Source organism: Syngnathus leptorhynchus, chromosome 21 (assembly GCF_054491065.1).
Source record: "Syngnathus leptorhynchus isolate UIUO chromosome 21, UIUO_Slep, whole genome shotgun sequence".
Taxonomy (NCBI): domain Eukaryota; kingdom Metazoa; phylum Chordata; class Actinopteri; order Syngnathiformes; family Syngnathidae; genus Syngnathus; species Syngnathus leptorhynchus.
The window spans coordinates 3907234-3933515 of NC_141215.1; the positions used below are offsets into that span (position 1 = coordinate 3907234).

General features: G+C 44.5%; 4 protein-coding genes across 5 annotated transcripts in view; 2 read left to right on the forward strand and 2 right to left on the reverse strand.

Annotated features, from left to right (window-relative positions):
- On the reverse strand, positions 1 to 9774 carry LOC147040189 (uncharacterized). Its single transcript, XM_085902314.1, has 22 exons — positions 9452 to 9774; positions 7765 to 7959; positions 7586 to 7638; positions 7201 to 7453; positions 4852 to 4910; positions 4714 to 4774; positions 4316 to 4467; positions 4181 to 4245; positions 4020 to 4113; positions 3591 to 3857; positions 3176 to 3469; positions 2853 to 3104; positions 2466 to 2786; positions 2281 to 2390; positions 1965 to 2184; positions 1739 to 1894; positions 1381 to 1571; positions 1162 to 1313; positions 809 to 1066; positions 590 to 743; positions 297 to 435; positions 1 to 160 (listed from the first exon to the last, which is right to left on the reverse strand). The coding sequence occupies exons 4-22, from the start codon at positions 7263 to 7265 to the stop codon at positions 36 to 38; spliced, it is 3135 nt and encodes a 1044-aa protein (XP_085758440.1). The 5' UTR covers positions 7266 to 7453; positions 7586 to 7638; positions 7765 to 7959; positions 9452 to 9774; the 3' UTR covers positions 1 to 35.
- Positions 5711 to 7014, forward strand: LOC147040190 (crystal protein-like). Its single transcript, XM_085902873.1, has 3 exons — positions 5711 to 6293; positions 6405 to 6606; positions 6857 to 7014. Exons 1-3 carry the CDS (start codon positions 5802 to 5804, stop codon positions 7012 to 7014), a joined length of 852 nt encoding a protein of 283 aa, XP_085758999.1. The 5' UTR covers positions 5711 to 5801.
- LOC147040191 (cAMP-regulated D2 protein-like) lies at positions 7322 to 11322 on the forward strand. The gene is made up of 4 exons (XM_085902879.1): positions 7322 to 7475; positions 7823 to 7963; positions 8114 to 8286; positions 10258 to 11322. Exons 1-4 carry the CDS (start codon positions 7322 to 7324, stop codon positions 10711 to 10713), a joined length of 924 nt encoding a protein of 307 aa, XP_085759005.1. The 3' UTR covers positions 10714 to 11322.
- phlda1 (pleckstrin homology-like domain, family A, member 1) overlaps positions 9924 to 26282 on the reverse strand; it is a 23144-nt gene continuing 6785 nt past the window's right edge. For both annotated transcript variants that reach the window (XM_085902311.1, XM_085902312.1), the window contains exons 5-6: positions 25504 to 25559; positions 9924 to 9968 (exon numbers count right to left, since the gene is read on the reverse strand). The gene's annotated coding sequence lies outside the window, so the exon portion shown is untranslated. The remainder of the gene's footprint in view (positions 9969 to 25503; positions 25560 to 26282) is intronic.

Here is a 26282-nt window from a genome sequence, read left to right on the forward strand (position 1 = left end):
AATCAAATACAACCAACATAAGTGAAAATGTTTTTTTATTTCTGTTGTCGCCGTGCATGAAAAGCCATAATAGCTTTGGTTGCACTAACTGACAGCACTGCTAATCCCAAAATACCCACTAACCCTACCACAATGGAGATCATTGTCAAGTTCTCGTTCCCTGCAAAACAAAATAAATATTGCATTCAATCAGCAGTAGATGTTGCAATACTACATATTTCAATTTGGATGATAAATTGTCCAAACATGAGATTGACTAGCTGATCAGAACGTGAGGGAAAAGTTGAGTAACTCACAGGAAGACCGTTTGACTCGTGATGCTTCCCTACTGACAATGAGAGGCCCAGCAGACACCACAGCAGCTCTTTTCGAGTTTGGTTTGGTGCCAATCATGAGAGTGGCCGCTCTCTTGGCGCGTTTAGGGCCTGTGCAGTTCTATAAATTTAGAGGGAAAATATGAGATTATTTCGAGACGTTAGCTAGTGTAAATGAGTTGAGAGAACTTCAGTCCTTATGGGGGGGGGGGAAAAAAAAGCTGAGACGGAAAGAAGACAAAGACATATCTACTACTGTGACCAAGTTGCATTACCTTTGTACAGTTTTCTTTAAGTCCACAGATGCTAGCCAAGCAGTGAAAATAAAGTGGCAGCTCCTCAGGCATATGGAACATCTGCATGGCAAATTGACTTTTCTGAGCCACGCCATTTTCAGACAGCCACCGGAATGTGTGGTCGATGGGACAACTAAGGAGAACAAACAATCAAAAATGAATGCACATTTCTCTTCTTGGGACCTGGAATTCCCTCACCCATCCTCCAGGAAAATCCCCTGAACATCATTCTGTGGGTCACTGGTCTCTGTGGCCCAGCAGGATTCCACGTGCAGCAGGACGTTGGAGATAAAAGAGACATTGGCGTCCAAGGCAACCTGGAAGTACAACGTGTCTTCCGGGTCCATGCTGGCAAATTCATGATAACTGCTTCCAAAGAATTTGTCTCTGAAAAGGTCCATGGTCAGTCCGAGCTGCACAGAGGTGTTGAACTCCACCAGAGAGTAGGCATTGAACCTACAGCACAAAACATCCGAGTGTGCGTGGACTCGCAATTATTAAACGTTGCCCTTTAAGAAACGAAGCCCGCTTCAATGTCAAATGCGACTCACCATTTCAAATCAATGCTGACGTGGGCGTTGCGAATATAATGCAGAGGGTAGACGCACTTCCAGATGACTTTCAGATCCCGTCGGCTGATGGCTTCCTCTTTGGTCAAGGAGACAGCCAGTGTGTTTTGGAACTCAATGTGGGTTTCATTGATCTGGGAGGAACATAAAGTTTTTTTTTAATCATTTCATTTTCAAGCCACCAAAAGTCCAGTCACTCACCCGCCTCTTTGTCCCACATTCAAAGCCGTGTCGAGGAGTGTGGAAGTGGAACAACAGTCCGCTTTCCTCCACTTGGCAGGTGGCGTTGTTCAGCACCACCTCGACTTTCCCGCCGATGTACGCGATCAGGTACGGTTTGGCCACGCCGCCGGTCATCACTTTCTCCAGACACTCACTGAAAATGCCTTTCTCTGTGAAAATGGGTGAAACTTTTATAGGTCAGCGTCAGATGAGGAATGATTGGACTTTGGGGGAGGTGCTTCCTTTTAAAGGTCACATTTAAATTTGTGGCAAATTATCAGTCGCATTTATGAAGACACAGTTGCAATCGCGCACAGTTAAGAATGGTTTCCATTACCGTTGCAGACCGGGCGGGAGGGCACTGGTGCCTGAAGCACGGCGCTCACGTCATAATAGCCCATTTTGCACGCGCAGTGGAACGAACCCAGAGTGTTGACGCACTGAGCGTTCTGTGGGCACAGGGCGTGGGTGGACGAGGCGCAAAGATCTGGACCTGAGAGAACAAAGCATAGAATAAAAGTTAAGACTATCACCTGATGTTAAACCGACCCATCTTCTCCTACCATCCCAGTAAATGAGTCCATTTCGAACTGAGACGTAAGCATTGTCCCGGGAATGAATATAATCCATGTGGAAGTGAACCGGCAGGGGCATGTCGTCGTCTTCGTGGGACGCGTCGAAAAGCATGATGGTGACCTCCGTTTTGTCCGTCTCGAATGCAGGATCCATACCAGTCACCTCCACGCGGACTGGAGGACGGACTTCCCTCAAGAGTTCCAGCAGCTGTAGGACATCAAATGAACAGCCAGAGAAGCAATCTCACAATATTCATATTACACGACAATGTGTTCACTCAAACAAGAAGCTGTGATGTCTCACCAAGTTTTGGATACTCTCCACCACTAGAGTTGTTGCCTCCGACAGGTCGTCATCCACGTCGTCAGGCAGAGGGCCAGGCACGACCATTCTGAGCACATAGATGCCTTCGGCTGCAGAGTAAAACAGAAAGGCACCCATCAGCAGTTGCACAAATCTGCCACTTGGGGTGCATTTGGGATTCGGACCTTGGTCTTCATTGATGGAATCAAGTCCCACACCCCGTACAAGGAAGCCGTAAATAGATTTTTCGACCGTGAAGCACAACATCGTACGTTCCGACATCCACCGGCCGTCGCACTGCTCCCACAGATCCAGGACGTACGTCTTGCCGGCTTCCAGTCCCGTCAGTCGCAGCTCGGTCTTTGTCAGATTGTCCGTCGCAAGGGTGCTGCCGTTCTCCAGGGACAGTTTGTATAAAAATGAAAGGGCTAAACTGGGTGTGCCGGGAATCCACAAGGCGACAGAGTCGTTTGTGTGGTACCGCAGTTCTAACACACCGCGGGGTCCTGGAAAGCAACGCTGGTAAAAAATCTATTTTTAAAAACGATGTAATGCTGATGCTCGCAGAGTACCTGTGTGTACTGGAAGCGTCTTGGTGCTCATCAGCACGTCATCGCCGCAGAGCGCGTCCACTCTGGCCTGGTAAAGGTGGCACGGCAACAGCCCTTCAACCATATAGTCATTGGCGAGTGTAGTCCCCAGCAACGTGTCCTCCTGGTAGACGTTGAACCTGGACACGGACGAGGCGCCGCTCACTTCCCAGCTAAGCGTGTAGTTGTTGGAGCCGTACGATGTCTGACGTAAGGCCTCGATTCTGGAGTGAGCTAAGTGACAGAAATAGGTGTCATTTTTTTTTCTCTTTAGAATTTTAACTGTGGCAAAATGTCAATCTCACCAATATTGCCATCATTCCGAATCATTTCACTGTAGCGGGACTCCGTGCCGACTTGGCAAACCGTCTGCAGGCCAAATTTGACCTTGCTGCAGGGCTGCAGGCCAGACAAGGTAAAAGCAAAGTCCTCCGCCGAGAGCCAGGTGGGCGCCTCGTCCACCACGTGGTACGTTCCGCTGAGATGGAAGGCTGTGAGGAGGAAGAGGGAAAACCAGAGGTCCTCTGGAACATCCCAGGTCAAAGATATGCTGCTGCTGTTCCACAAGCTGACCTTAAAGTCTCTGGGAATCTCTGGATCTAATGGGAAAAGAGCACAAACCTTTCACAGTAATTTTTGCTTCTAAGCCAAGATGCAGAACTAGCTAAGTTTGGTTCAAGCTGTAACTCGACAAATTCCTAAACATATCCACTTCTTTACCAGTTAAAACTGAGAGGCAGGTGACAAGGAAATTGGCGTCAGGGTCCACGCACACCACATAGAGAGTACAAGAGTTCAGGGAAGTGACACGATAGCGACTGTCGATGATTTCGCGCTTGCTCAGCAAGTTATAGGAGCCCCTGTCAGCTTGGTACAGAGTCACAGTCTGGCCGCTGCCGGGAGGAGCTGGTCGGCCCACTGTCCACGACAACATAAACGTGGCAGGAGAACGGGCCTCCACCTTGACAGAATACCGCAGCGTGTGACCTGGAATGGAGAGAATCATTAAACTAATGAAAAATGTATTCAGGGAAGTGAGATTCTGTCCTGGCATTAGAAAACAGACAGATTTTCATTGGTTTGCTTGGCTAGATGAAAATGGGACATAAAAATGTTGCATTTAAAATCATGCAATTTTTTTTTTATTACCAAAAGCAAGGAAGAAGTTTTCATCTTGAAAGAAGAAGAGTGTGCCATTTTCACAAGGGAACGCCTCAATGGGATCCAACAAATCCAGGACGATCTACAAACAAGATTAGGTTATGAAAACAACTTAAATTATTGATTAATTTTATGAATTATTCCAGCACCTGTGTCGCACTTGTGGGGTTTTTCTGGGGTTTCTGTTGGCCACTGACTTTGGTTTTCTTGGTACCTTAAAAACAAACAGTGACATATGGGAATGGATGACATTAAGAAATGAATGAATGAATGAGTGCGTTTACCTGGGGAAACTGTTAAAGTCCACGAGTGAAGAGTCCCTGCGTATTCGAGGGTCACTTTGTTTTCTACAGATGGCGGGACTGTTAAGGACACCATTTCGCCCTTTGTCCAGAGGTTTTTTAAAGATGTTTCATTTAGCCACAGGTTGTCAGAACTAAAAAACAAAAGAGTATTTATTAGGAATAAAACAAGTCTTATTTTTTAAACTTTACACATTTCATTGTTGGTCAGGGTGGTGGAATTTGGAGATCAAAGTTAAGTTAATGAATAGAACTGAAAGCAGACCAACTAGACGGCAAATTATGGAAATAAATAAAATGACTGTGCAGCTCTTATGGGGATAAAGTGAGGGAGCTGGGCTTTAATAGGAATCCAATTAAAAAAATTAAAAAAACTTTACCTTCGCAGAGGGTTGCCCAAGTCCATCCAACAAATAGAGAAAGAAACGTCACCAGTGCGTCCTATGAAAGGAAAAGCAAATTGTTTTCCAATGTTGGATTACACGTTATAAGAAATTTGAAATAGGCGCCATTGTTACCTATGGAGATGGCTTGAGCCAATAGGGTGAAAAGGACGACTGGAAAATCAAAGAAATTCCTGCAAAGAAATCAGAGTCAACAAGATAGAAACATTTCGATTGTGAAACCGTATTTTCTTACATTTTGTTCTTTGTATTTCCAGCAAGGAAATCGCGTTTGTTCGGTAAAAAGCAGGCTTTGCTGGAAGATGAGGCCACTAATGAGTGGCAGGTGAGTGGTGACGTCACTGACGACGCTAAAGGACCAGGAAGTTAAGTAGTCATCGCTGCGTATTGTATATAATTAGTAAAGAGTGAATGTAACTAAATATACATAAAAATGTTTTTACAAATATTTTACCGACATCCAGCTTGTTTTCCTGAATTTTTTTATGTCTCGATTTGAACGTCTCATCCCGTGCATCACATGTAATTTCTACAGTGGCCTGTAGGTGTCAGTGTGCACCCAAATGTAAGCCTGCAGTTACCGTTCAACATCTGCATTCATGTCACAATATATTAAAAAATAAACAAAAACGTGTTCGCCGATCAGTTTCCTTTAGGATTTAAGCATGAGCAAGCAAATCAAAACAAAAACATCATTTAAAAAGTACAACAGCTGTGCTCGTACTTAAAATACAATTACACACTGTATATCAAAATCAATCAATCTAAAAATGTCTTATACTGGAAAAATAGTAAAAGACCCAAACATTGCATGCAAACTAACTACATTAGGTAAAGTAAAGGCGATGTGTCCTTAATCAGAGTGCAGCATCATACAGTGCTTGTGTCCAGGGTCCAGTGTGCACAAGTCACACAGAGCAACTTTTGTTGAATTAATTTTCACAAGTAATTGGAGTCACAAGTCTGTGGAGAGTTTGAGGCAGTAGACTTGTAGGGAGATTTGTCTCATCATGATCTGAGGTGTTGGGAAAAAAAAAAAAAAAAATCTACGTTATTTGGCAAATATGAGAAGCTGGACATATTCGCTGCTGTTGTGCACAGTTTATTTGGTGCTAACCGCTGGAGAGGAAACAAACAACGATGAGGTCAACCTTATCAGCTTCCTGAGAGGAATCTACGCCGGACTCTCGATGAGCGATGACCCGTTTTTCCTCAACACAGACTTTGGGATCAACTCCGTTGCTGGGGAGAGGTCGGACGTCCTCTGGTTTACAGATGAAAGCGAGGACAAACGTGAGGACAAACCAGTCAAGAAGAACAAGAATGGCACTCCGGGACCTGTGGTGTTGACCAAAAACGGGGCAATCAAGGGGATTACAACAGATAAGGCCCATATTTTTTATGGGTTGCCATATTCAGACCCCCCAGTTGGGGCTTACCGCTGGAAGCCCCCCAGACCTGTGAGTCCGTGGAAGGGGGTTTATGACGCCTCCTTCCCCAGGCCGCCGTGCATGCAAGCGTGCAGAGGACCAATTGCTGCGGAATGTCCAAGAAATGTAAGAATTAGCTAATTATCTGAGTAGCGGTTAGCCCATCTGGCTCACAGTGATAAAATCTGGTTTTGAATCTTAACCGTGTTTGTTTGTCTTCTCATACGTCCCGCTTAGGTCAGCGAGGACTGTCTTTATCTCAACATTTTCGTCCCCCGGGATGTGAACTTTAGCTCGCCGCTTCACAGTCCGCTTCCCGTCATGGTGTGGATCCACGGTGGGGATTTCATCGCCGGCTCTGCCTCCAAGCCGCTGTACGACGGGCGCTTCGTGAGCAACTTCACCCACACTCTTGTCGTGAGCGTCGAGTACAGACTGGGTGAGGAAGTCTCACGGCCATTTTACATCCTTGACATCATTAAACCATTAAATTAATGTGTTGATAGATATTTGACGCTAAATGAGAATACATAATGTGCATGCGTGTGAGAGCCATTATTGGAAAATGGCTGTTAGTAATTATTCCGTCTGCCTCTGAGGCAGAACACATGAAGGTAATTTGGCAAATGGTTGCCACGCTGGAGTCAATTTGGCCAACTGTGATGCTGATCACGTGATCTGATTTAAAGGTGCGTTCGGGTTCCTGGTGTCTGGCAAAGACCCCAAGACGTCAGCCGTGGGGAATTATGGAATTCTGGACCAGCAAGCGGCACTTCTTTGGGTCCAGCGGAACATTGCGATGTTTGGAGGGGACTCCAGCAAGGCGAGTCTCAATCATCAGCTTTAAAGTGAAATACAACTGATATAGTTGGTAGTAATTCATTCATGTACCACTAGAGGGAGCCCTCATTGTTTGATAGCTATAAAAAAAAACAACGCATTTACATGAGTGTAAAAAGTAGCGTATGGCTTTTTTTTGCATCAGGTAACATTATTCGGAGAGAGTGCCGGTGCTCAGTCTGTGAGTCTTCACCTGATGATCCAAAGCAGCAAGCCTCTATTCAAGCAGGCAGTTTTGCAGAGTTTGCCCTTCTCCATCCCTCTCAAGAGCAGGTTCTGTGTCTCATCTCTCCCACACCGAAACACTTTTGATGATGATCCAGTTTCGGCTTTTTATTCTATCTCTCAGACACGACGCCCTGAAGCTCGGTAAAGACTTTGCAAAGAAGAGCAACTGTTCCGTCGGCGACGTTGTCTGCTTGCTGTCGCTCACGCCGCAGGCCGTCCTGGAAGCGCAGATGAAAACAAGTAGGATGATGCGCAACATCAACACCGGCCCACACTTTGCAAACTCAACAGTTGCATAAGCGTGCTCGAGCGAGTTTGTGATAAAAACAAAAACAAAACAAAAAACACACGTTTTATCTTGATTTACGGCATCCTGCCAAGCCAAATAACTCCTGGGAGGGACCTTGAAAAGAGCAGTTCGCCTTTTACTGCTATAGTATATCTTTCTGAGGTGTGATAGCCCTGAAACTCCAAAACAAAAAGCAGAAGGTGGTTTATCAAGAGTGCTTTTTTGTTTTTCCTGTCTGACCTTATAAAAGTCTGCCATCAAGTCCCTCCAGCTTGTGTTTTTTCCCTTGTGAACTCAGGTTCCAAACTGGTGAACCCGTTCCGGTTCCTGGAAGTGTTCGAGACGTGGGGTCCCTTCGTTGACGGCGAATTCATCGAGGAGCAGGCGGTCGTTGCCTTTCAGAAAGGCCACTGGCACAAAGAGAAACCGGTGCTGCTGGGTACGACACACACACACACACACGATTCATTACTGAAGCTAGAAACCGAATTCCCCTTGCTTCTCATTATAACGCCGCACACTCATCACAAGAAGTTCATACTTGAGCCTTTTGCTTTCTTTTCTGCCCCCCCCCCTTCCCCCCTTGCAGGTACAACCTCAGAGGAAGGCGTAATCTTTGTTTACGGCGTCTTTAACAAGCCCGTGTCTGCCGTGGAGTCCATCATGTACGTTACGGCCATCTTCAAACAACACAGCCTCCGGATCTTGCACAAGTACCTGCCTCTCTACAGAGACTCCGATCGGAGGGATATGCTGGCTCAGGTGAGATATGATAGAAGCCTTGATGCTAAATAAAAGAAGGATCTTTTTTTTTTAGTGTTCATCTGTTTAAGTTTGAACACAAGGCTCATTGCTTATTGTGCAATTATTCGCGCGCAAGCGTGGCGCTATACGCCAGCCAAATGCGAAGTGAGGGAATTACAGCGATTGAGGATAATGGACGAAGGCATCAAATTTATTTATTTATTTTTAATTGGCCTAATGCGAGTGTGGGACATAAACGCGCTCACTTATTTGTTTTTATGCAGAGAGAGACACTGATTGCATTGTAACGCTTTGTGGAGACACTTTGGTGCACTTTATTAGTTTATTAATTTTCAGACTTGCACTTGAAAGACCACAACATTTAATCCGACACTATTTTAGTATTTGAAATAAAATAGAAATCTCTTTCTATTTCAAATCAGTGCAGTCAAGCGCTTGTACTTTCGTAAAGAATGTATCTTCCTCTCCATTAGGAGTGCAAATACCGTATGAAGCAAGCACTTAAAACGCAACGACTGAAAAAATGGCTCGGAAATATGAGCTATGCGGTGAATGAGAACGCCCCCCCCCCCCCCAAAAGACATTCAAACTCTGATGAGGAAAGTCACTTTAAAGCTCTGCTTCGGGGCGCATTTAATTAAGCAGAAGAGACAATAATGTATGCAAATTTGAATTTGCCAGCTCCTAGAAAGAAATCGAGAAGCTGCCGTCATTCAGACCTGAGCCCAATTGTGTGTAAATAAGGATTTTCATTCATTTAGTCAAAAAACGTGGACGCCTGGGTATCAATAAGCTGCCATTAAGTCTTGGACAGATGGTCCAAAAAACTCAACCCTCAGTTGGTTATTGTCTTTTTTTTTTTTATGTCTATTGGACAGTTAAGTGAATTTCATTGCTTTGTACTGGAATCCAAGACATTCAATTCACTTCAATTTGGTTGTCTCAAGCCAAGGAGGACAAAGAGCGAATTAGATGCACGTTAAGGATGTTGAAAAAAATGCTCAACTGATTTTTTTTATTTTTATCTATGGTTGTCAGTTTTGGTATCCTCGTCGTTTCAGTAAAAGCCTCCCGCCTACAGAGGGCGCTAAATCGCCAGCAACTCAACCCCTCCCTCCTCCTTTCCTACCATCATTAGTATGGAACATTGAGAGGCTGCTACCTGCATGGGAGTCACGGCGTTTGTCTGAGATGCAACCAGACTGCTCGCATCAGGAAGTCCCTTGTCTGTCATGAGCCCCCCAAGGTGGCGGGTCATCACCTCGGAATAATTAACAAAGCACGACGCAAAGCGGGACGTTTTATAAGACCACTCTGAATGATCCACATATTCAATGCAAGCACAAATTAGACCGAGTGTTTGGAAATTGGAAGCTTGCGGGATTTTCTTTTTCTCCTTCTGTGATGAAAGTTCAAGGTACGCACGTCGGGGAGGTCGTCGAGGTCAAGAGGTGACGCTCTTGCTGGCGTTTAGTATTCACCGACAGTTGGGGCCGCAGCTGGAAGACGCGTTCACACATGCGCACATACTTACGTGTCTTCATAAAGGGCGCTTCTCCAGAGGATGGGAGGGGGGAGAGGTCGGGAGAAATGTCAGCCAGTTCGCCACAGAGGAGGTTGATGTGGAGAGCTCAGCATTTTTTTTTTTTTTTTGTTCTCTCCCCATGACTATTTCTGCCCTGCAAATATGATGGAATTGGATCAGCAAAATTTGGCAAATGCATGTAGGACACAGAAGAAGAAAAATGACTTTGAAGGGCTAGGTTACATAACGTCATCTCAAAAAATGGACAAAAAGTAACAATGTGTGAAAATAAGTGAATCCGGAGGTGTGTGAATGTCTGTGCACAGTGCAAAAAAAAAAAAAGAGGCAAGCGGATAAAAATAGTTCCCATATTTATTTTTGAAGTTCAACTCAAGAACGAAGGTTCCGAATGAACTGTTCGTGTCTTCTTGTCCTCATTTTAGATCGTCACAGACTTTGTCTTCCTGTGTCCATCGCGGAGGTCGGCGCGGGCCGCCACAGAAGCGGGAAGCCGAGCGTGGACGTACGTATTTGACCACGTGACGTCGGACCCGAGCGTATGGTCGGGTCTGACTTTCTGCTACCGCCGCGTCTGCCACGGCGGCGAGTTGCCGTTTGTCTTCGGTTCGGCCCCCGTGGCCAACTTCACCCTGACGCCGGGCGAGAAGCTGCTGTCCAATCGGATGCTGTGTTACTGGGGCGCCTTCGCCCACACGGGCGATCCGTCCTCGCGGGTCGGTCAGACGACCTTCTGCCGGGAGCAACGTCTGCCCGTGTGGCCTCGTTATTCGGACACCAGCGGGTGGCTGCTCATGAACCTGACACTGCGTTCTCATCCACAAGTGGAGACCAGAAGCCGTGTGTGCGACTTCTGGGACCATCTGGGTATTTACTCGTAGACAAAACACATCAGTAAGCGGAAAACATTATTTGTAATTAAAAAAAGAAATCAATAAATCCTCTTTAGCATGAAAACAATAAAACACACAGCAAAAATTGCAACGAAATTTTTTTTGGACCTCAATTTTGAATTACGGCAGTGGCGCCACCAATCAGATTTCCCGACATGTCGGTTTGCCGCGTAAACCCATTTGACGCCGTTATTTTCAACCGTGTGCAATGAAAAGGTTATCGATGTCAACCAAAAAAAAAAAAAAAAAAACCACGCCGACTACTCGAACAGCGGGTTGCTAAGCTTTTTGTTTACTACTACAAAGATCACGTATTGAAATTCTGCGGCTGCTTTGAGGACCGGCCGATTTTCGCACATAAAGAGGAAATGGCCTAATAAACTAACTTTATTTCAAGGTCCATAAAAGCCGTGGCCTGAGGGGCCCCGCGCGTGATGAGCGTTGCCGTAACATTTAAGGTCGGCCAGGTGCGTTTTCATCACTGCTCGATTATCAGAATGGGGGGGCTCAAGAGGAACCCCGATAAATGGACCCCACCGAGGGACTCCAAATGGATTGTTGTCACCTCTGCGCTTTCACTAATGGTGCTTGTTTTGGAAAGAGTGTCCTTGCTCTTTTTTACCTCCATCAAGGAGGAACACAAGAAAGGGGGGGGGACAAAAAAGGAAATTTGAAGCTGTGCACTTAAAAGAAGACGCAGGCGACCTTTAAAGTACATTTGAATTAAAGCGGAAGATGAACTTGATAGAGAAGCTCAAAGGCTTCTTGGCAACCCCTGCTGAAAATCTCAGTCACAGTTAGAAGTTCCATCTTTTCTACACATATGGAGCACAATGAAAAGGAAATGGGAAATATTCACACTTGAGTTGCGGAACAAGATGTCGGCACACGGAAATATTTTCACACCTGACGGCGGCCAAATAAATCGTTCCAAGCTGACTTTTTTTTTTTTTTCTTCCAATATGAATACAAAATGACGAGGTGGGGGGGGAACAGAAGTCTTCTTTAGAATTTTGCCTTTTTTTTTTCCTTCCACTTCCAGCCTTTTTTGTTTCCTTTTCAGCCTTGAGCATCTATCAAAACATATTACATAGTCCTGCGTCAGCACAGCGGCGACTCGCCTGCATCAGCCCCCCCCCCCCTTTAAAATGAGCAGCGCAAGGTCCCCGCTAACCATTAGCGTCTCAAGGCTATGTGACGTCAAAGTGCATTCGAACAAACGAGACAACATGACGCATTTTGCTCGTCGCAGCCAACTGACACTCAACTGAACAAAAACGCAGAATTCCACTTCAATAAAAAACAAAAAAAACATTTCACTTTTTCTGTCTGCTCTAACACCCTAATCATCTTTTATCCTCATAAAACCCGCCCTGAAAATATTTGAGCGGATATATGATCCCTCAATTAGGGTGAGTCACCCTTACTTTTGAAAGACGACCCGCCGCGCCATTATATTGTCATTCAATACGTTCACGGCGCATTCGCACGTCGCCTGGAGCCGAGATATTATACTGGTGGGAAAGCAACGACGTCAACTCCCGCCCAGTTGAATTGGTTACAGTCATGCATTTAAAAGACACATCAATCTACTCGAGCAGAAAACGCGCCATCTGTCCGACGTAATGGATTGCGGCACGACAATGTCACGCGCAAAAACAAAAAAAAAACGTCACTCGCTTTCTCTTTGGAAGTCAGCAGACGGATGGCATCTTTTTCAAATGAACCCTGAGATGTTTTAGGAGGCTTTTCCTGCCATTGGTTTTGAATCCTAAAAAGTGCTGCTTATCCTGGCTGAGCTCCACGACTGAAAAGGTGGGGAGGAGTTGGCAGGAGTCGAGCCACCGTGTTCCCAAGTCCCTTCACACCTCAGATTGCGTGAAAGAGGAAAGACAGACACACACCTGAGTCCATCCGTCCTCCCTACCTCCACTCCACCTGCGGATATTGGACTCGGCACTGAAGGTTTGCGCCAACGTTTTCCCCCGCGGCGCCCTCCCTCGAGATTGAGTGACGGGGAGGGAAGTGGGGGGGATTTACTCCAAAACGTTCTCCTATCAAACAGTTTCCATAGCAACGGCCTCAGGAAAGTTTAGCAGGTAACGGGGCCGGCGAGGCTCAGCGAAGGGCCGGTCGGAACGCAGCGCTCGACGCTTGCTGACTTTAATGAGATCCGGGCGGAAGTTTTGATGGAGGGCTGTCACGGAACGTTAGCGGCGCGCAACTCCTCCGGGGATGCGCCGCTGCGTTGGGTGGCTGACAGCAAAAATAAAGCGTGGCCTTGAAAGGCTGTTTATTGGTGACCTTTTTTTTTTGGAAGAGTGATCTCCAGTTGTTACGTGTTATGAAGCCATGCCGATATAGCCGCACGATGTCATTACGAGCAAAAAAACAAAAAAACAACCACACACACAATGTGGATGATCAGAAACAAATAAAATGCACCTTACTGTGACCTGCTCATCAGTCAATGTTCCAATCTATTTCGACTCGAGTGAAACATCGTCGGAGTCAGTAAAGAACAAGACGCAGGGCGTGCACCCACATGCAAAATCCGTATGTTCATACACAGAACACATTTCTATATTTTGCGACTATCTTGCCTGACTCCTAACCACCCCACAGTACATGCATCAGCACCCTCCAACATGCGGTGACAATGTGTGTGTATATATTATCTCGGGGGAAGAGGGGGGGGGGGTTGCATACATCACCAACAAAAAGGCAACCCCCAAACTCCTGACAGGTCTAGTAATTGCATTCAGCGGATCATAAAATTGCACGAGTTGCATCACTCTTGCCCTGGTGGCAGGAGGCGGCGGCGGCGAGGGGATGCGGCCCTCGGGTTTAAATGCACGATGCATTTTGATGCGGTATTAATTTAAAAAAAAAAAAGAAAAAAAGAGGGGCGCCCACGTGCATAACAATGCGCCACCTGAGCTTTCCCTAAAAAATCGACACTTTCACCTCTAACCCGACAAGCTTCGAAACTCTATTCATTGCCAGGGTGCTCGTCCGTCCAAATACACGGGACGCACATGGATTGTCTCTCGGTCCACTTAGCAAGTCCATCCTCGGAATTGCAAATTTGTTTGCAGTGCACGACTTTAACCAGAAATGCAATTAGACCGTTACGAAATAGTCGCGTGCTTATCGAGCCTTGTCTTGGCTCGCTGATGGCCAACGCTGAATGAGAGTGGGACATTAAAAGGCATCCTGGCCAAAAGCTTTAACATAGTGCCGCTAACTGTGCTATCTACATTTTACAACTTGTCATAAAATATATGAAAAAAAAAGACAACCAGGAGAAACATCTGCCCAGTATGGACTCTTTAAACTGACTTAAAAGTATTACAATTGTGGAGTAAAGTGGAACTTCTTTATCTCTTCTTCTTAATTACACTGCACTGCATCTCTTCCACTTGAGCTCAATGCTGCCTCACATGTAGTGGCGCAATGTGGTACTACGCTTGATTGTTAGAAACTCAGTAAAAAAGTAAAAATAAAAATGTTCTGTTATTATTTACTTTTTTTTTAAGAAATACATAGGAGTTAACAAGCCTTTGAACGTCAAAATGACTCAGACTGCATAATTGGTTGCTGAGTTTCGCTCCTCAACAATCTTTTCAAAGTCTTTCTCGGCCGGTCACAATGCGGATGACAAGACACAAGCAAAGTCGTCGAACAAAGGCAAATTGTCTTTTTTTTTTTTTTTTCTCCTCTATGTGTTATTCACTGAAGAGACAAAAAGAGTTAACTGACAGGCACGGACAAACGGCTGAGCGTAGACTCTTCAGTCAAAGATAAAGAGAATTGCAGGAGCGAAGCCTCTGGAATATGTGTTGTTAAGTCTTCAAAGGTAATAAAAGACCAAGGGAAGTCGTCTAAAACCTCATTTTCAATCTAAACAGTCTTCTGTGTGCTTTAAAAAAAAATAAAACCTCACTGAATGTTTGGGGGTAAAAAAAAAAAAAAAAAAAGAACTCGATGGAACATTCAGGCAGTACGCCCACACGTGTTTTGTCGTTCTTTGAAGCTATTTCATAAAACAAAGTATTTTTTTTCCCGGAACCATTTCAGTGTTGCTATTTCCATGGCAACCGCATGTACGGTAGCCGTGAGCTTTCTGGAAGCGGCTCAGATTACACCGAGGGTCACAGTGGAGTGGCGCTGAGAAGGGCAAACAAGAAGAAAAAAAAAAAACACACTGGCTGAATTTTAAAATGCATGTAGAAAAGAAGTACTGTTTAAGTAAGTATGAAGGACCAAAACTGACAAAATAAATCAGTGAAAATAAAAACAAATGTAAAACTAATACTTAAAAATAAACTAAAAACATATAAACTGATATTTAATTGTATTTATATATTTGTTGTATATTTATTTCCACATATTTTACTATTTAATTTTTATTTTGAAATATCTTTTAATGTTTGTTTTTATTCTTACTTTTATTTTGCAGCACATATTTTTTGTTGGTTTTGTTTCCGGATTTATTTAATTCAAAATTTCATTTTTGTTGTTGTTTACATTTGTTTTTTCAATTTCACTTTGATCGATTTATTTTGGATTTTGGCAATTTTTAAGCTCCAATGCAGAAGGAAATGTGATTCAAATGAGGAGGCGTGTCCTCAGCGTGCTACCATTTTTTAATTGGTGCAAACCTATGACGTCCCAGACGTTACCTTTTAATGAACCTTTATCCGTCCACAACTAAGCTGCCTTGTATCCTAGCAATCAAAAGACCCTTTCCTCTAAGTGGGACTCAATTCAAAGCCTAAGGACATGAAAAAGTAGACCAACGCATAAGATGGAGCCGCCAGCTTTTCCGCTAACAAAGAGGTTTTCTACCTATGCAAGGTGGAGGAGAACTTATTTCCCATTCTCTTTGAGGAAATAGCTAGGAATAATATTTTTCTTTGATAACGCGAGTCTCTCTCTGAAGTCTCAGCCGAATGCTCTCTGGGAGTAAAGTCCCCCCCCCCCTTTTCTGTGTCATTAGATAAAGTGAATAAAAAAACAGTAATTTCTTTTGCTTGATTGGATGGATAGTTAAGTCTGTTTGGTCTTTCGAGTCGGCTCTCCGGAGAGGGGAGCGCCATGCATCAAACGCTGACTTCTGGCTAACTGCTTCAAGAGTTAGCTTGGAAATTGACTTCTCCAGCTGTGTGTCTGACCAGAGCAGTGAATAATACATACGCGCATTTGTACAAGAGACTTCGATGTAAACATCCAAAAGGAGAAGCGCAATGTCGAAGTCGATGTTATAAGAGATGCGAGCAGAGACGATTTTGCCCTACAATGTGTCGCTGGAAAATTGCAGCCAGTCAAGTAAGGCAAAATACGATTTAAAAACAATTGAAAACATCTCGACATGTCAATAGATGGCATCCGTTGCTAATTTAGTTTAGTCAAAGGCGAAGTTGTCGATTGAGGTGCGATAAAAGGTTATTAAATGATACCGTGGACTGATTAGCATAATTGGGATGTCCTTCTATATTCACTGATTAGCATAATTAAGGTGCCCTTTTATTTGCTTGTGACGTCAATGAAATTTTAGCTATGCAAGATTTGGAATGTGAAAACCAAATAAGAAAAAAATAATAATGAGAACAAGATGAATCATTTCAACGCTTAGCTTAGCTTATTTGAGCTTATTTTAGGAGAAGCCTACCAGAATATCTGAAATGTATTTGTGGTTCATCCAAATGAAATAATTCAAATGGTGGAAGGGATGTGCTGGATTCTATCTATAAATAAAGCTAGTTATTTGCACAAACTTCAACTGGAGGAAGTAAAGACTTGGCTTGACAGTCTGCTAATTAGCCGCTACTTCGGGTTCTAATTATTGTCGTGCATGTTAACATGGCGGGTCTTTCCATTACATTGTCAGAATGTTTTGAAGGATGCTCGCCTCAATCTGCCGGTGCTGACACATAAATGAATGTAGTGGAATAGAACTATTGACATTATGTGGGGTTTGTACTTGCTTGTTATTTCCCCGGAGGATTTTTTTTTTTTTTCTTTTGCCTGAGCCGCAAAGACCTTCGTGAAATTGCTTTGTTTCTTCATCTCCGTTATTCTGAGGTCAAACGAGACTTGCAATTACAAGTGTGCTACTGCAAAAGTGTCCAGAAGGCAGTAAAATCTTAAAATAAGCTAGCTGTTAGTTTACCTGGCAACATTTGAAGTTTTCCCTTTCATGCAAAGAGAATATTTAATGTTAGAATGGGGAAATGGTTATGCCGCTGACAACGTAGAATTTTTTTTTGTTTTTTTTGTTCTCTCACTAAGACGCCGGTCGTTGGCAATATCGGTTTTTCACCAGCGAGTTGGCGCTTGGCTCTGTTGTATTAGCGGTGGGACGGAAATAGAAAGCGCTCAGCCAACAACAGAAAAAGGATTTGATATAATCGAGCTGACAGATGGCTTTCCCAAAGTAGTCTGATGTAAACTGAGCAAAGAACACAGGCTGGGAAAGTAGGCAAACCAAAATATTAAGATATGAAAACAATTCATGATTAAGTTTAGCAAGCAAAAGCAAATTTCCAAGTCTTTATAATCTAATTATTCACTGGATTTTTAAAAATGATACATCGCAATTTTCTTCAGAGAACAAACTTAATGTAAAATTTAAAAAAAAAATCACATATTTAAGGTCCATCGGTTAAACCGTTCAACCAAAGGTCTCTCGAGATTTGATCTCTTAAATGTCGCGGTGGCGCGTCACGAAAAGCACTTTGCATTCACGTCGACTAATCCAAACTTGAAGTCGCCGGGAGAGTGAATTAGACAAGATCTAAGTGCAATCCATTATTCATTCAAGATAGGAAGCGGCACTGTGGTTTTAGGTCAGCATGGCGATAGAAAGTGGTAGGAGGGAGGGGGTGTGTGTGTGTGTGTGTGGGGGGGGGGGTCAACGTAACCATTTCAAAATACTAAAATCCATATTTGTCATGAGTGCCGGCTTGCCTTGTACAGACTGCAGTACTCCATGACTGGGCATTTTGCCAGTTGACAGATAAGCGGCGGACATCTTATTGCTATCATAAAACACCATCAGTGTCATATTGATTCCACTTTTATCAGCAGCGTCTATCTGTCAGGGATTGAGCGACTCAGGGGAAGTCCTCGCTATCTACTTTGGCCAAATTTAGAAGCTTTAAACCTTTTTATTTTGGGGGTAGATTCTTTTTTTCTACATAAGAAATGAAAATAAATTTTGATTCATTTAATAACATTGCACATGCAGAGCAGCAAGGATGTGTGTGATTGAAGATCGGGAAAGATTTATGCCAGATGGTCCAACTTTTTGCGCGTCGCCACAGGGTATCCTAATTATTATTTGTATGAAGTGAGGCTCCCTCTTGGAAAACGGGTGACACGGCCCGAGGCGAGCCCAAAACTGACCCCCCCCCCCCCTCGAGGAGACAATACCGCTATTCTCCACACTCACAAGTGACTCTTTACATTATAAAGCAACAACCTTAAACATTCTGCTTTCGTCGCTCTCTTTGAACCGATGTGTATTACCCATATGTTTCTTAAAACTAATTGCCTAATTAATTAAATCCAAATAATCAGTGAGCAACAAAGGTTCCTTTTGTTCCCGCGGAAGCGACTGTTCCATCTTGCCAAACAGATGGCAAAGAGCAAAACTGGTCTCCAAACAAAGAATGATGCTTGAAGACCAGTATTATTTATAAATAAGTATATTATTATTTAATAGAAAATATATTTCCTCACAACAAAGAGTTTTTGGCTTTGAATCCTGCCTACATGCGAGCGAGTCCAGTCGTCCGGCATTCCCTAATGAGAATAACTACTGTAAAAAAAAATGTCTGAATTTATGGATGATATTTCCCATCACAAGAATAAAAAGCATGAGTGAGAGGAAAGCGCAGACAGCAAAAAGGGGGGGAAAAGTCAAGGGCGCGTTATAAAAGGCGGCATTAAAAACGAGACATGGTTATCCATCCAATCAAATTCCGAACCTGCACTAAGTACATTTGGCAGGCTGGCTCGCAGCAATTGAAAAATGGTGGAAGTGTGTCCTCTGGGCGCCGCCCCGACACACACACACACACACACACACACACACACACACACACACACACACACACACACACACACACACACACACACACACTTCGCTCGCACACGTAATACGCTCTTCAATCAAAGCACAGTCAGGTGTAAGTACCAATTCAGAAGACGCCATTATGCAAGGGAAATGTCATTAGTGATTTGACAATTTCACGCATCGACGCATGCTTCGCACGTCGATGAAAAATGGCCGAGCGCCGACGGGAAAAGGTGGCTCTGAAAGACAAACGCTCGGCGTCGCCGACTGAGCTGAACTTCTTTCCTAATTTCATTACCATGACGTGGAAAGTGTCAAATAATAATGGAGCGGAATTCTGTCTGTCTGTCTATCTATCCATCCGCTAATAATCCTCACTGCTCAGTCCTGAATCGCAAAGCTAATGGACACCGTAACAATTCTCAAGTCGCTATCTGACTGATGAGTGCATTACTTTAATTACATCAAATTTATCCCCCACTTTGTTTGAATGGCATTTCGCAGCGGCCGTCGGTAACCGCTCCGTTAAATCATACGCCGACTCGATGGCAGGCAATAGTGTTTATAGAGTTGGGGGGGGGATAATAAAGCTAATGTATCATAACAACCTTCAGGCTAGTTTGTAACAAGAGCACAGTGTGCGCGAGTGTTCCCAAAGGGGTGGCGTGCACTCGTGACGTCACCCAGGCGCACCGGGCCGGCGCAAATCTCTAGCGGCTCGGAGTACATCATCACCAAAGGACAGACGGACGAGGGCAGAGGCAAACGGACGCCCACGGGTGGTAGCCTGACCTCAGTTCCCGCTGAAAGGCCGGCTATTAGCGAGCTACACGCGTTGATGAATTGCTCGCCCGGCAGCTTTTATTCGAGCCTTTGGCTACATGAGCCCCCCCCCCTCCCTTGCTATCACTATCTTTCTAACGAATCCGTAGGAGGCCGTGTTTGGAACTTGCTAGCTGGCGTTAACCTTTTTACCTCGTGAGTGAATGACACGTTGTCGAGGGTTAGCACACGGGATAATTTGGCTAAACCCATATTTTTAATCGTCACACAGCATTAAACATGGCAAAACCTTCCGTGCTTGGCAATAAATCAATATTGCTGTTATGAAAAAAAAAAAGATAAACAAATGCCACATTTCCATTGACTTTCATTCAAACCATATCTAATTAGCGTCACTGAAAATAATTAAAGTCCTGCTTCTGAGTCTAATGAACCAGTCGGAGGAATTAAATAGGGAACCTGAAGCCCACGCGCATATTCCAACATCAATCCAATTATCTCGGCAGCCTTGTCATTTCTGTCCCGGCCATAAAGACACACACAACCCTAAGATGACATTAAAAAAATTCATACACAGTTGGATCAACTACAGAATATGGCGCAATCGGGGCTCTTGGGCAGTGGGGAGGACAATGGGGAGATTTCCAGTGAGCACACAGACAGACTGAAGCAGAATTGAAAAAGCCGCATGACAACCCGCATTTACAATCACGTCTCGGCTTTCCTGTCAGTCCTCCGAGACTCCCACTCAAACATACTTGCATATAGCTAATGTTATATACTACGCCTCGCCTGTGTATACAAATTCATGATCGGGGAAATGTACGGTTTCTCGGTCAATCCTAATAGTACGGGAATTGCTGGCCACAAAACTCAGCCGATCCAATCCGAACTTCTTTGTACAAGAGATTGAGTTGACAGCTGGGCGTAGACTGGAACGTTGAGGCGAGGTCACCTTCTAAATCATTCATCACAGAAAAATGATCGATGGGTAAGTGAGAGCAAACAAAAGAGCGCTCGATTGATATGCGGCTCGAGATCACAACAGCCTTGAGGGGGGGGGGGGGTATTTTTGATTCGTTCGCATAATATGACTAATGGTGAGTGTCATCTCGGTTTGTTTCTGGGATATTTATTTGGGTTTGCGTCACGGTGCAGGTGTGTTGCCACGACGCAATATTAGAATCGTCGCGGCGAGGTTACGAGGGCCCGCAAATGTATGCATCCATCCTGACAGTGTGAATGGAGTATCATCATTACAGCCTCAGAGGTCCCGGCGGATCATTTTAGCCGCGAGTGTTCACCGCCGATGCTGGGGAAATGTTAATTACCTCGCTCAGCATTGGCAAAACTAGACACACACACAGGTCCGCTGTGTATGCGAGTGTCCTTATTCTGTAGACAGCAGACGAACGACCGAAAATGCGAACTTTTGAAATTGTTTCAAAAGGCTCGGTCGGTATTTTGAAAAGGGGCGACATGGGAGAATTGTTAACCTAATTTGGTGTCGACTCGCCAAATGTAGCCTTTCGTGGTCTAGCTCCGACCCTCGAATGTGAATCCCTCCTGTTGTTTGTGACCCACTGGTTATTCAAGACACGAGCCCATAAAACAGGGGTGTCAAACTCATTCAATTTCAGTCGTAGCTTTTTTCCGAGGGCCATTATGACTGTCGACCCTGTCAAACTTGTTTTCAAATCAAACGAGTAAAAACTGGTCAAATATATATTTTTTAAAAATATATCAAAAGTGAAGAGAATTTGCAATTCTAGTAATGACACACAATTTGTCTTCGCGGGTCACATAAAATGATGTAGCGGGCCATATCTGGCCCCCGGGGCCTCGAGTTTGACACCTGTGCCATGACAGAAGAAAAAAAAAAAAACAACTGAAAACAGAGTGAAGCAGCAGCAGAAGCAGCAGCTGTTGCTCCGAGCATAAATTCTGCATCAAAGTTGTGCTGTATATACAATGAGCTCTCTTGTGTCTTTTGGAGGCAAACATGGAGTAAATAACATGTTTTTGTCCATGCGTTGACATGAATAGCCCTCTTTCTAAACGCCCATGTTAAAATAAAAAAATTTTTTCCTTCAAATTCATTCAGTACGACGAGTCACGCAAATCTAAAAATAGATTCCAATCAGCAAAACAACTCAATCACAATTACTGACAAAAGAGCGGACAAATGTCCCTTTATTAGCGGATACTGTCCGAGGCGTAATTCATAGCGCATTTGGCTAAGGGCTAATGTCCAGTTGACAATGCTGCCCCAGTTTAGCGTGTTGGCGTGCAAAGAGTACACACAAAGCTGAGTTTGAGGAGAATGTCATTACAGTAGCTTGACTTTGACTTAATAGAAAGCGAAGGGCGGGGGAAAGCTAGAACACGACACATGACCGGTGCAAAAAGACTGAACTAAAAATATTAAATCACTGGAGAAATATACTTTCACAGAAGTTCCTAGTTTTGAGACAGTCTAAAACGGGGTTATAAATAAATTGACTAAAACAAAACCATGAAAATGCGGCAAAAACTAATACTTTTGCGAAAAGTACTATTTTGTTTAAAGGCTAGCTTAAAAGCTAAAGTGAGCCAGGCTAATTGCTGTTCTCATCCGCCACCACTAGTGTACCGTAGTTTACATGTATCAGGTATCGACCGACGTCGAGAGAACCGATACCATGAAATCAGGCTGGTATCGCGACTCGGCCATGCCTAATCCGATCAACCGTTCTTGTTGATCCACATGCACGACACAATGTTTTTTGTGAAAGCCGCTCACATTTATGCAGCACAGCATGCTAACATAACATATTACAGCACAGCTTCCACCACTGACACCTCTGACCCTATCCTTCTGTCGCCCTTTGAACCCTGAGCAGGAAACACGTCCCCCCCCCCCCACACTGCCCAGACCGCCTTGCCCGGGCTCCCACCCGAGCTGACAGCCAGACAAATATCTGTCTGCTGCATTTAATCCGAAACGGTTAGTGTCGGCACCATGAAGAATTTGCCACACTGGTAAAGTTGAAACCACATCCTCCTAAGTTATTGCCTTCCCTGTAATTCAGCTGCGGGTTGGGAAGAAGTGTGGGAGGGGGGGAAGATCTGTGGATTTATTGCAGCCGTGTGTCTGATAAGAAATTAATGAGAGCGATAAAGCAACTCTGGGCCGCCATACTTCCTCTGCGATCAAACGGAGATGACGCCGCTGAGTCAGAGGGAGCCTTCGTCCTCTCTGTGGCGCTCACAGCTGTGGCATCTCGTCTCTTTTGACATTTGTGTCGTTTCTGGTGCATTCGCTCGGACTAAAACTAAAAATACTTCAACTTACGATTGAGGGGAGGCTATTTACGATGTAATTATCGTCTTTGATGAGCAGCCCTCCCAACCAATAAGTCAGCAGGCGCATTATCTACGGAAAACGAAGACGAAAATGCCTCCTTTCAAATTGACAATTCCCATGTTCTAAGTGTCAGGATCTTCTTAAAGTCAACGTGGTAAGGCAAGGTTGACAAAAGTTTCTATGTCAGCTCCGCACAGTCACGTTTGCTTCAATACGGGCGAGCGGTGAAATATCGATCGGAGCGAAACCTCGGGATGAACGCTCCGCTGATAACGCTAACTCAATGATGGATCGCTCAATAGGATTCCCCGAAGAGGGCCGTTTAAAACGGATCTCCGCTGTCTGGTCTCAGCAGTGGCCTGGGGCATGTTGACTCTTATCTAGGTGGTATCAAACTGTATCCGTGACTGCGAGAGGGGGGGTGGGGGGGTGGGAGGGGCTGCTTGGACGCCTGGGGGGTTATTTTCTCAACCGAGTTCCTCACATCTGCCTTCTTGCATCTAGCCCCCCCACACACACGCCTTCCTCCTCTGTGCTTGTCAAACACGTCAAGCTCGCTCGGCCAATGCAAATGCCTGCTTGGCGTTGATTGATCGAGACAGCTGTTGTCGAAATACAAAACGTTTGGGCCCACACACACGTACACACACACACACACACACACACACAAGACTGCTTATAGAGGCTGCAACCGGAGCCTGGTGGCAGATTAACGACGTTACTTTCCAATTAGCCCACTCGGCTGGAGAGGAAATGGCTCTTAGTGGCCTTGTGCTTCCTTTCCTCGTTATTTCGATAGCGGCGCGCACGTGTCGGCTTTCTCTGATCTAATTCGAACTTCTATAGCGCTCCGCATGAGCCAATTGCCTTCACTTCCCTTGGGGTCTTCCTGCAGGACATTTGAGTTGCGCCTCGGCCCCGTGACTTCCAGATGCAAGTCGGGGCTTTGAATTTGACCCGTTTCATTAAGATGGCCGAAAATGACTTATTTATCCAAAACATTAGCAAAGATATTTGAATCAGAACTTGAACTGGAATCTTTCATGTTTATCACCATTTATGGTGTTCCACAGGGATCCCTCCTCGGGCCCATTTATTTATAAGCAGCAGATTGCAGAAAATAGAATACCGACGTGGTTTTTTTGGGGTACTTTATCCACGCCCACGGTATCCTATAGTCGCATATTACTCACTCCGCTGGCTCATACTATTACTGCTGATTCATGGAAACGACCAGCGTGTCATTTAAATTCCAGATTTGCTCCACTGGTTGCCTGCACAATATTGCGTTCAATACAGCTGTTCCCACAATGCCCTAGTCTGCATGTTTAAAAGATTAAACGTGTTGAGGATCGACGGCTGTTTGCTCATGCGTACAAAGTATTCCTCACTTACCTTGCAGTATTATATATTTTGGGACAAATGATAAGAACAGGGTCGAACTTTTCTTTAAATGTAGTAATGAGCTTATACGGTGACCTCCGCATTTGGCCATGACACGAACATGAGCAGGGTGGGGGGGGTGGGGGGATGCTAAATATACATGTCCTTACTAAAATAGGGGGAAACCCAGAAGCTAGAACTGGACTGTGAGTTAATACTGTCAGAATGTCCTTCAGTGGATCCGCGTTTCCGTTTGGTGGCCTGCAATGTGCACAGTACGCGTGACTCCCAGGAACTCCTGCTGATAAGGACCGCAAGCATTACCTCACTGGTGCGGTTATATTTACGACGCCGTGGTTGATACGAGAGGCCCTGAGGATCGACGCCTCCGCTGGTGTCGTTCTGTTTCATCTGCTAATAAGAGAACGCTCCATGCTTGTTTGTTTGCCAGCGGGGTTACGCTAAAATGGCCTTGGCCGAGGTCAGCGTTTTAAGTTCTCTCATTTACTTCTGCTAGCAAAGCTTCACATACAAGCTGTTCATTTTTGTTGTTGTTGACCGAGTCCAAATAATTTTCTTTGCTCCGTGGTCATCTTAGACATGATATTCACTCTAGCCCCAGACTCATTACCCTTGGTTGCCATAGGAACCATTGGTTATGGAAAAACACTAATGAAGCATGCAGGGCCGCTATCGTGCCACTCTCCTAAAATGCCCAAAACCCCAAATAAATAAAACAATTTGTTCCTTATTGAAAATGCTCCCGCCATGTCGTAATCAAAGTGGTTGTTCGCAAGATTATCTCAGAATGTTTCTCACATTTTCTAGCTGCGTCTTATCATCTCTATAAACCTTAGCGCGATATTAAATAAACAGCCAGGGTATGTTTGAACAGCTATGCATCCTAAATAGACAATAACACATATTTATTCATCGCTATGGCGATGGCTGCATTCTCCGCCGATGCTCCCAAGTCAGCTCAGATCACACGGATGATTTATTAAGATTAAGACGATGTAGCCGAGACAGATTAGTTTTGTCTTGAGTTTTATGTTGACTGTCATCTTGCTGTTTTCTTCTATAGTAGCTACACTGGCACTTCAATATTTTGATTGTAATTAATTAATATTTCATTGGGTTAAGCGTTTCATGTTGTGACTTTAGTATTGGATTGGCAGCTCACCCGCTTTTTGGTCCTCGTGGAGAAGTGGGCAAACTTGAGCGAGTCCTCAAGTTAATCTGCGGGAACACAGAGAGAAGCCAGAGTCTGATTAGTGATTTTTTTCTTTTTTTTTTTCCTCGGATTCAATATATATTGTATCCTCCTGGGGTTACTATGACCTTGTGCCAAATTAGAATGAGCTCCTCCAAAAGCGAGATTCGTGACAACCGCTCAAAAAAACAACATTATGCCTTCGCCCTACTTGCGCTGGTTGCAGAAGGACGGAAACGTCTGCATGAGGCCGGAGTTAATGATTTATTCAGTGGAGTAAATTGCGAGAAGCGCGCTGTGTTTTGCTGAGGAGCTGAATTCAGAAGCAACATTTTTTATTTATTTTTCCTCTTTAATGTGCTGAAGGATTTTCAGGAGATGAGGGGAGGACACGCTTCTATTTTACCGCAGCTCCCGCTCCGCAAATTGATGTTTGGAAATGGTTCTTGCTGTGAAGATTGGGTCTCAACACTCTTCTTTTCAATCTTGGCATTTATCAATGTATTTTATTTTTCTTTATCGGGAGTCTTGGCTGACGATAGATGAAACTAATGTCAAAAAAGGAAACCTTGGTTTATGTAGCCCGAGGGGAATTGTTTTAAGAGGGGGGGGAGCAAAGCTCAAACGCTCTGAATTTCCCAGGTGGTGACAATCCCTGCGTTTAAATGAACTTCACATAACCGTTGCCGTTTTTGATTCTGGATGAGTCACTGTGCAAGGCTGCGGAACATCCATAAAGCTGACAGTAT

Excerpts from the sequence above, each read along its gene's own strand:
- LOC147040189 (XM_085902314.1), bottom strand. The coding sequence starts at position 7,265 with ATGGAGAAGGGCAAACTCTGCAAAACTGCCTGCTTGAATAGAGGCTTG. Across the intron at positions 2,787-2,852 it reads GACGCTTCCAGTACACACAG|GACCCCGCGGTGTGTTAGAA; the intron begins GTACTCTGCGAG and ends GTTGCTTTCCAG. Across the intron at positions 161-296 it reads ACGAGTCAAACGGTCTTCCT|GGAACGAGAACTTGACAATG; the intron begins GTGAGTTACTCA and ends TTTGTTTTGCAG.
- LOC147040191 (XM_085902879.1), top strand. The coding sequence starts at position 7,322 with ATGATCCAGTTTCGGCTTTTTATTCTATCTCTCAGACACGACGCCCTG. Across the intron at positions 7,476-7,822 it reads GGAAGCGCAGATGAAAACAA|GTTCCAAACTGGTGAACCCG; the intron begins GTAGGATGATGC and ends TTGTGAACTCAG. Across the intron at positions 8,287-10,257 it reads GGAGGGATATGCTGGCTCAG|ATCGTCACAGACTTTGTCTT; the intron begins GTGAGATATGAT and ends TCCTCATTTTAG.
- LOC147040190 (XM_085902873.1), top strand. The coding sequence starts at position 5,802 with ATGAGAAGCTGGACATATTCGCTGCTGTTGTGCACAGTTTATTTGGTG. Across the intron at positions 6,294-6,404 it reads CTGCGGAATGTCCAAGAAAT|GTCAGCGAGGACTGTCTTTA; the intron begins GTAAGAATTAGC and ends CGTCCCGCTTAG. Across the intron at positions 6,607-6,856 it reads GAGCGTCGAGTACAGACTGG|GTGCGTTCGGGTTCCTGGTG; the intron begins GTGAGGAAGTCT and ends TCTGATTTAAAG.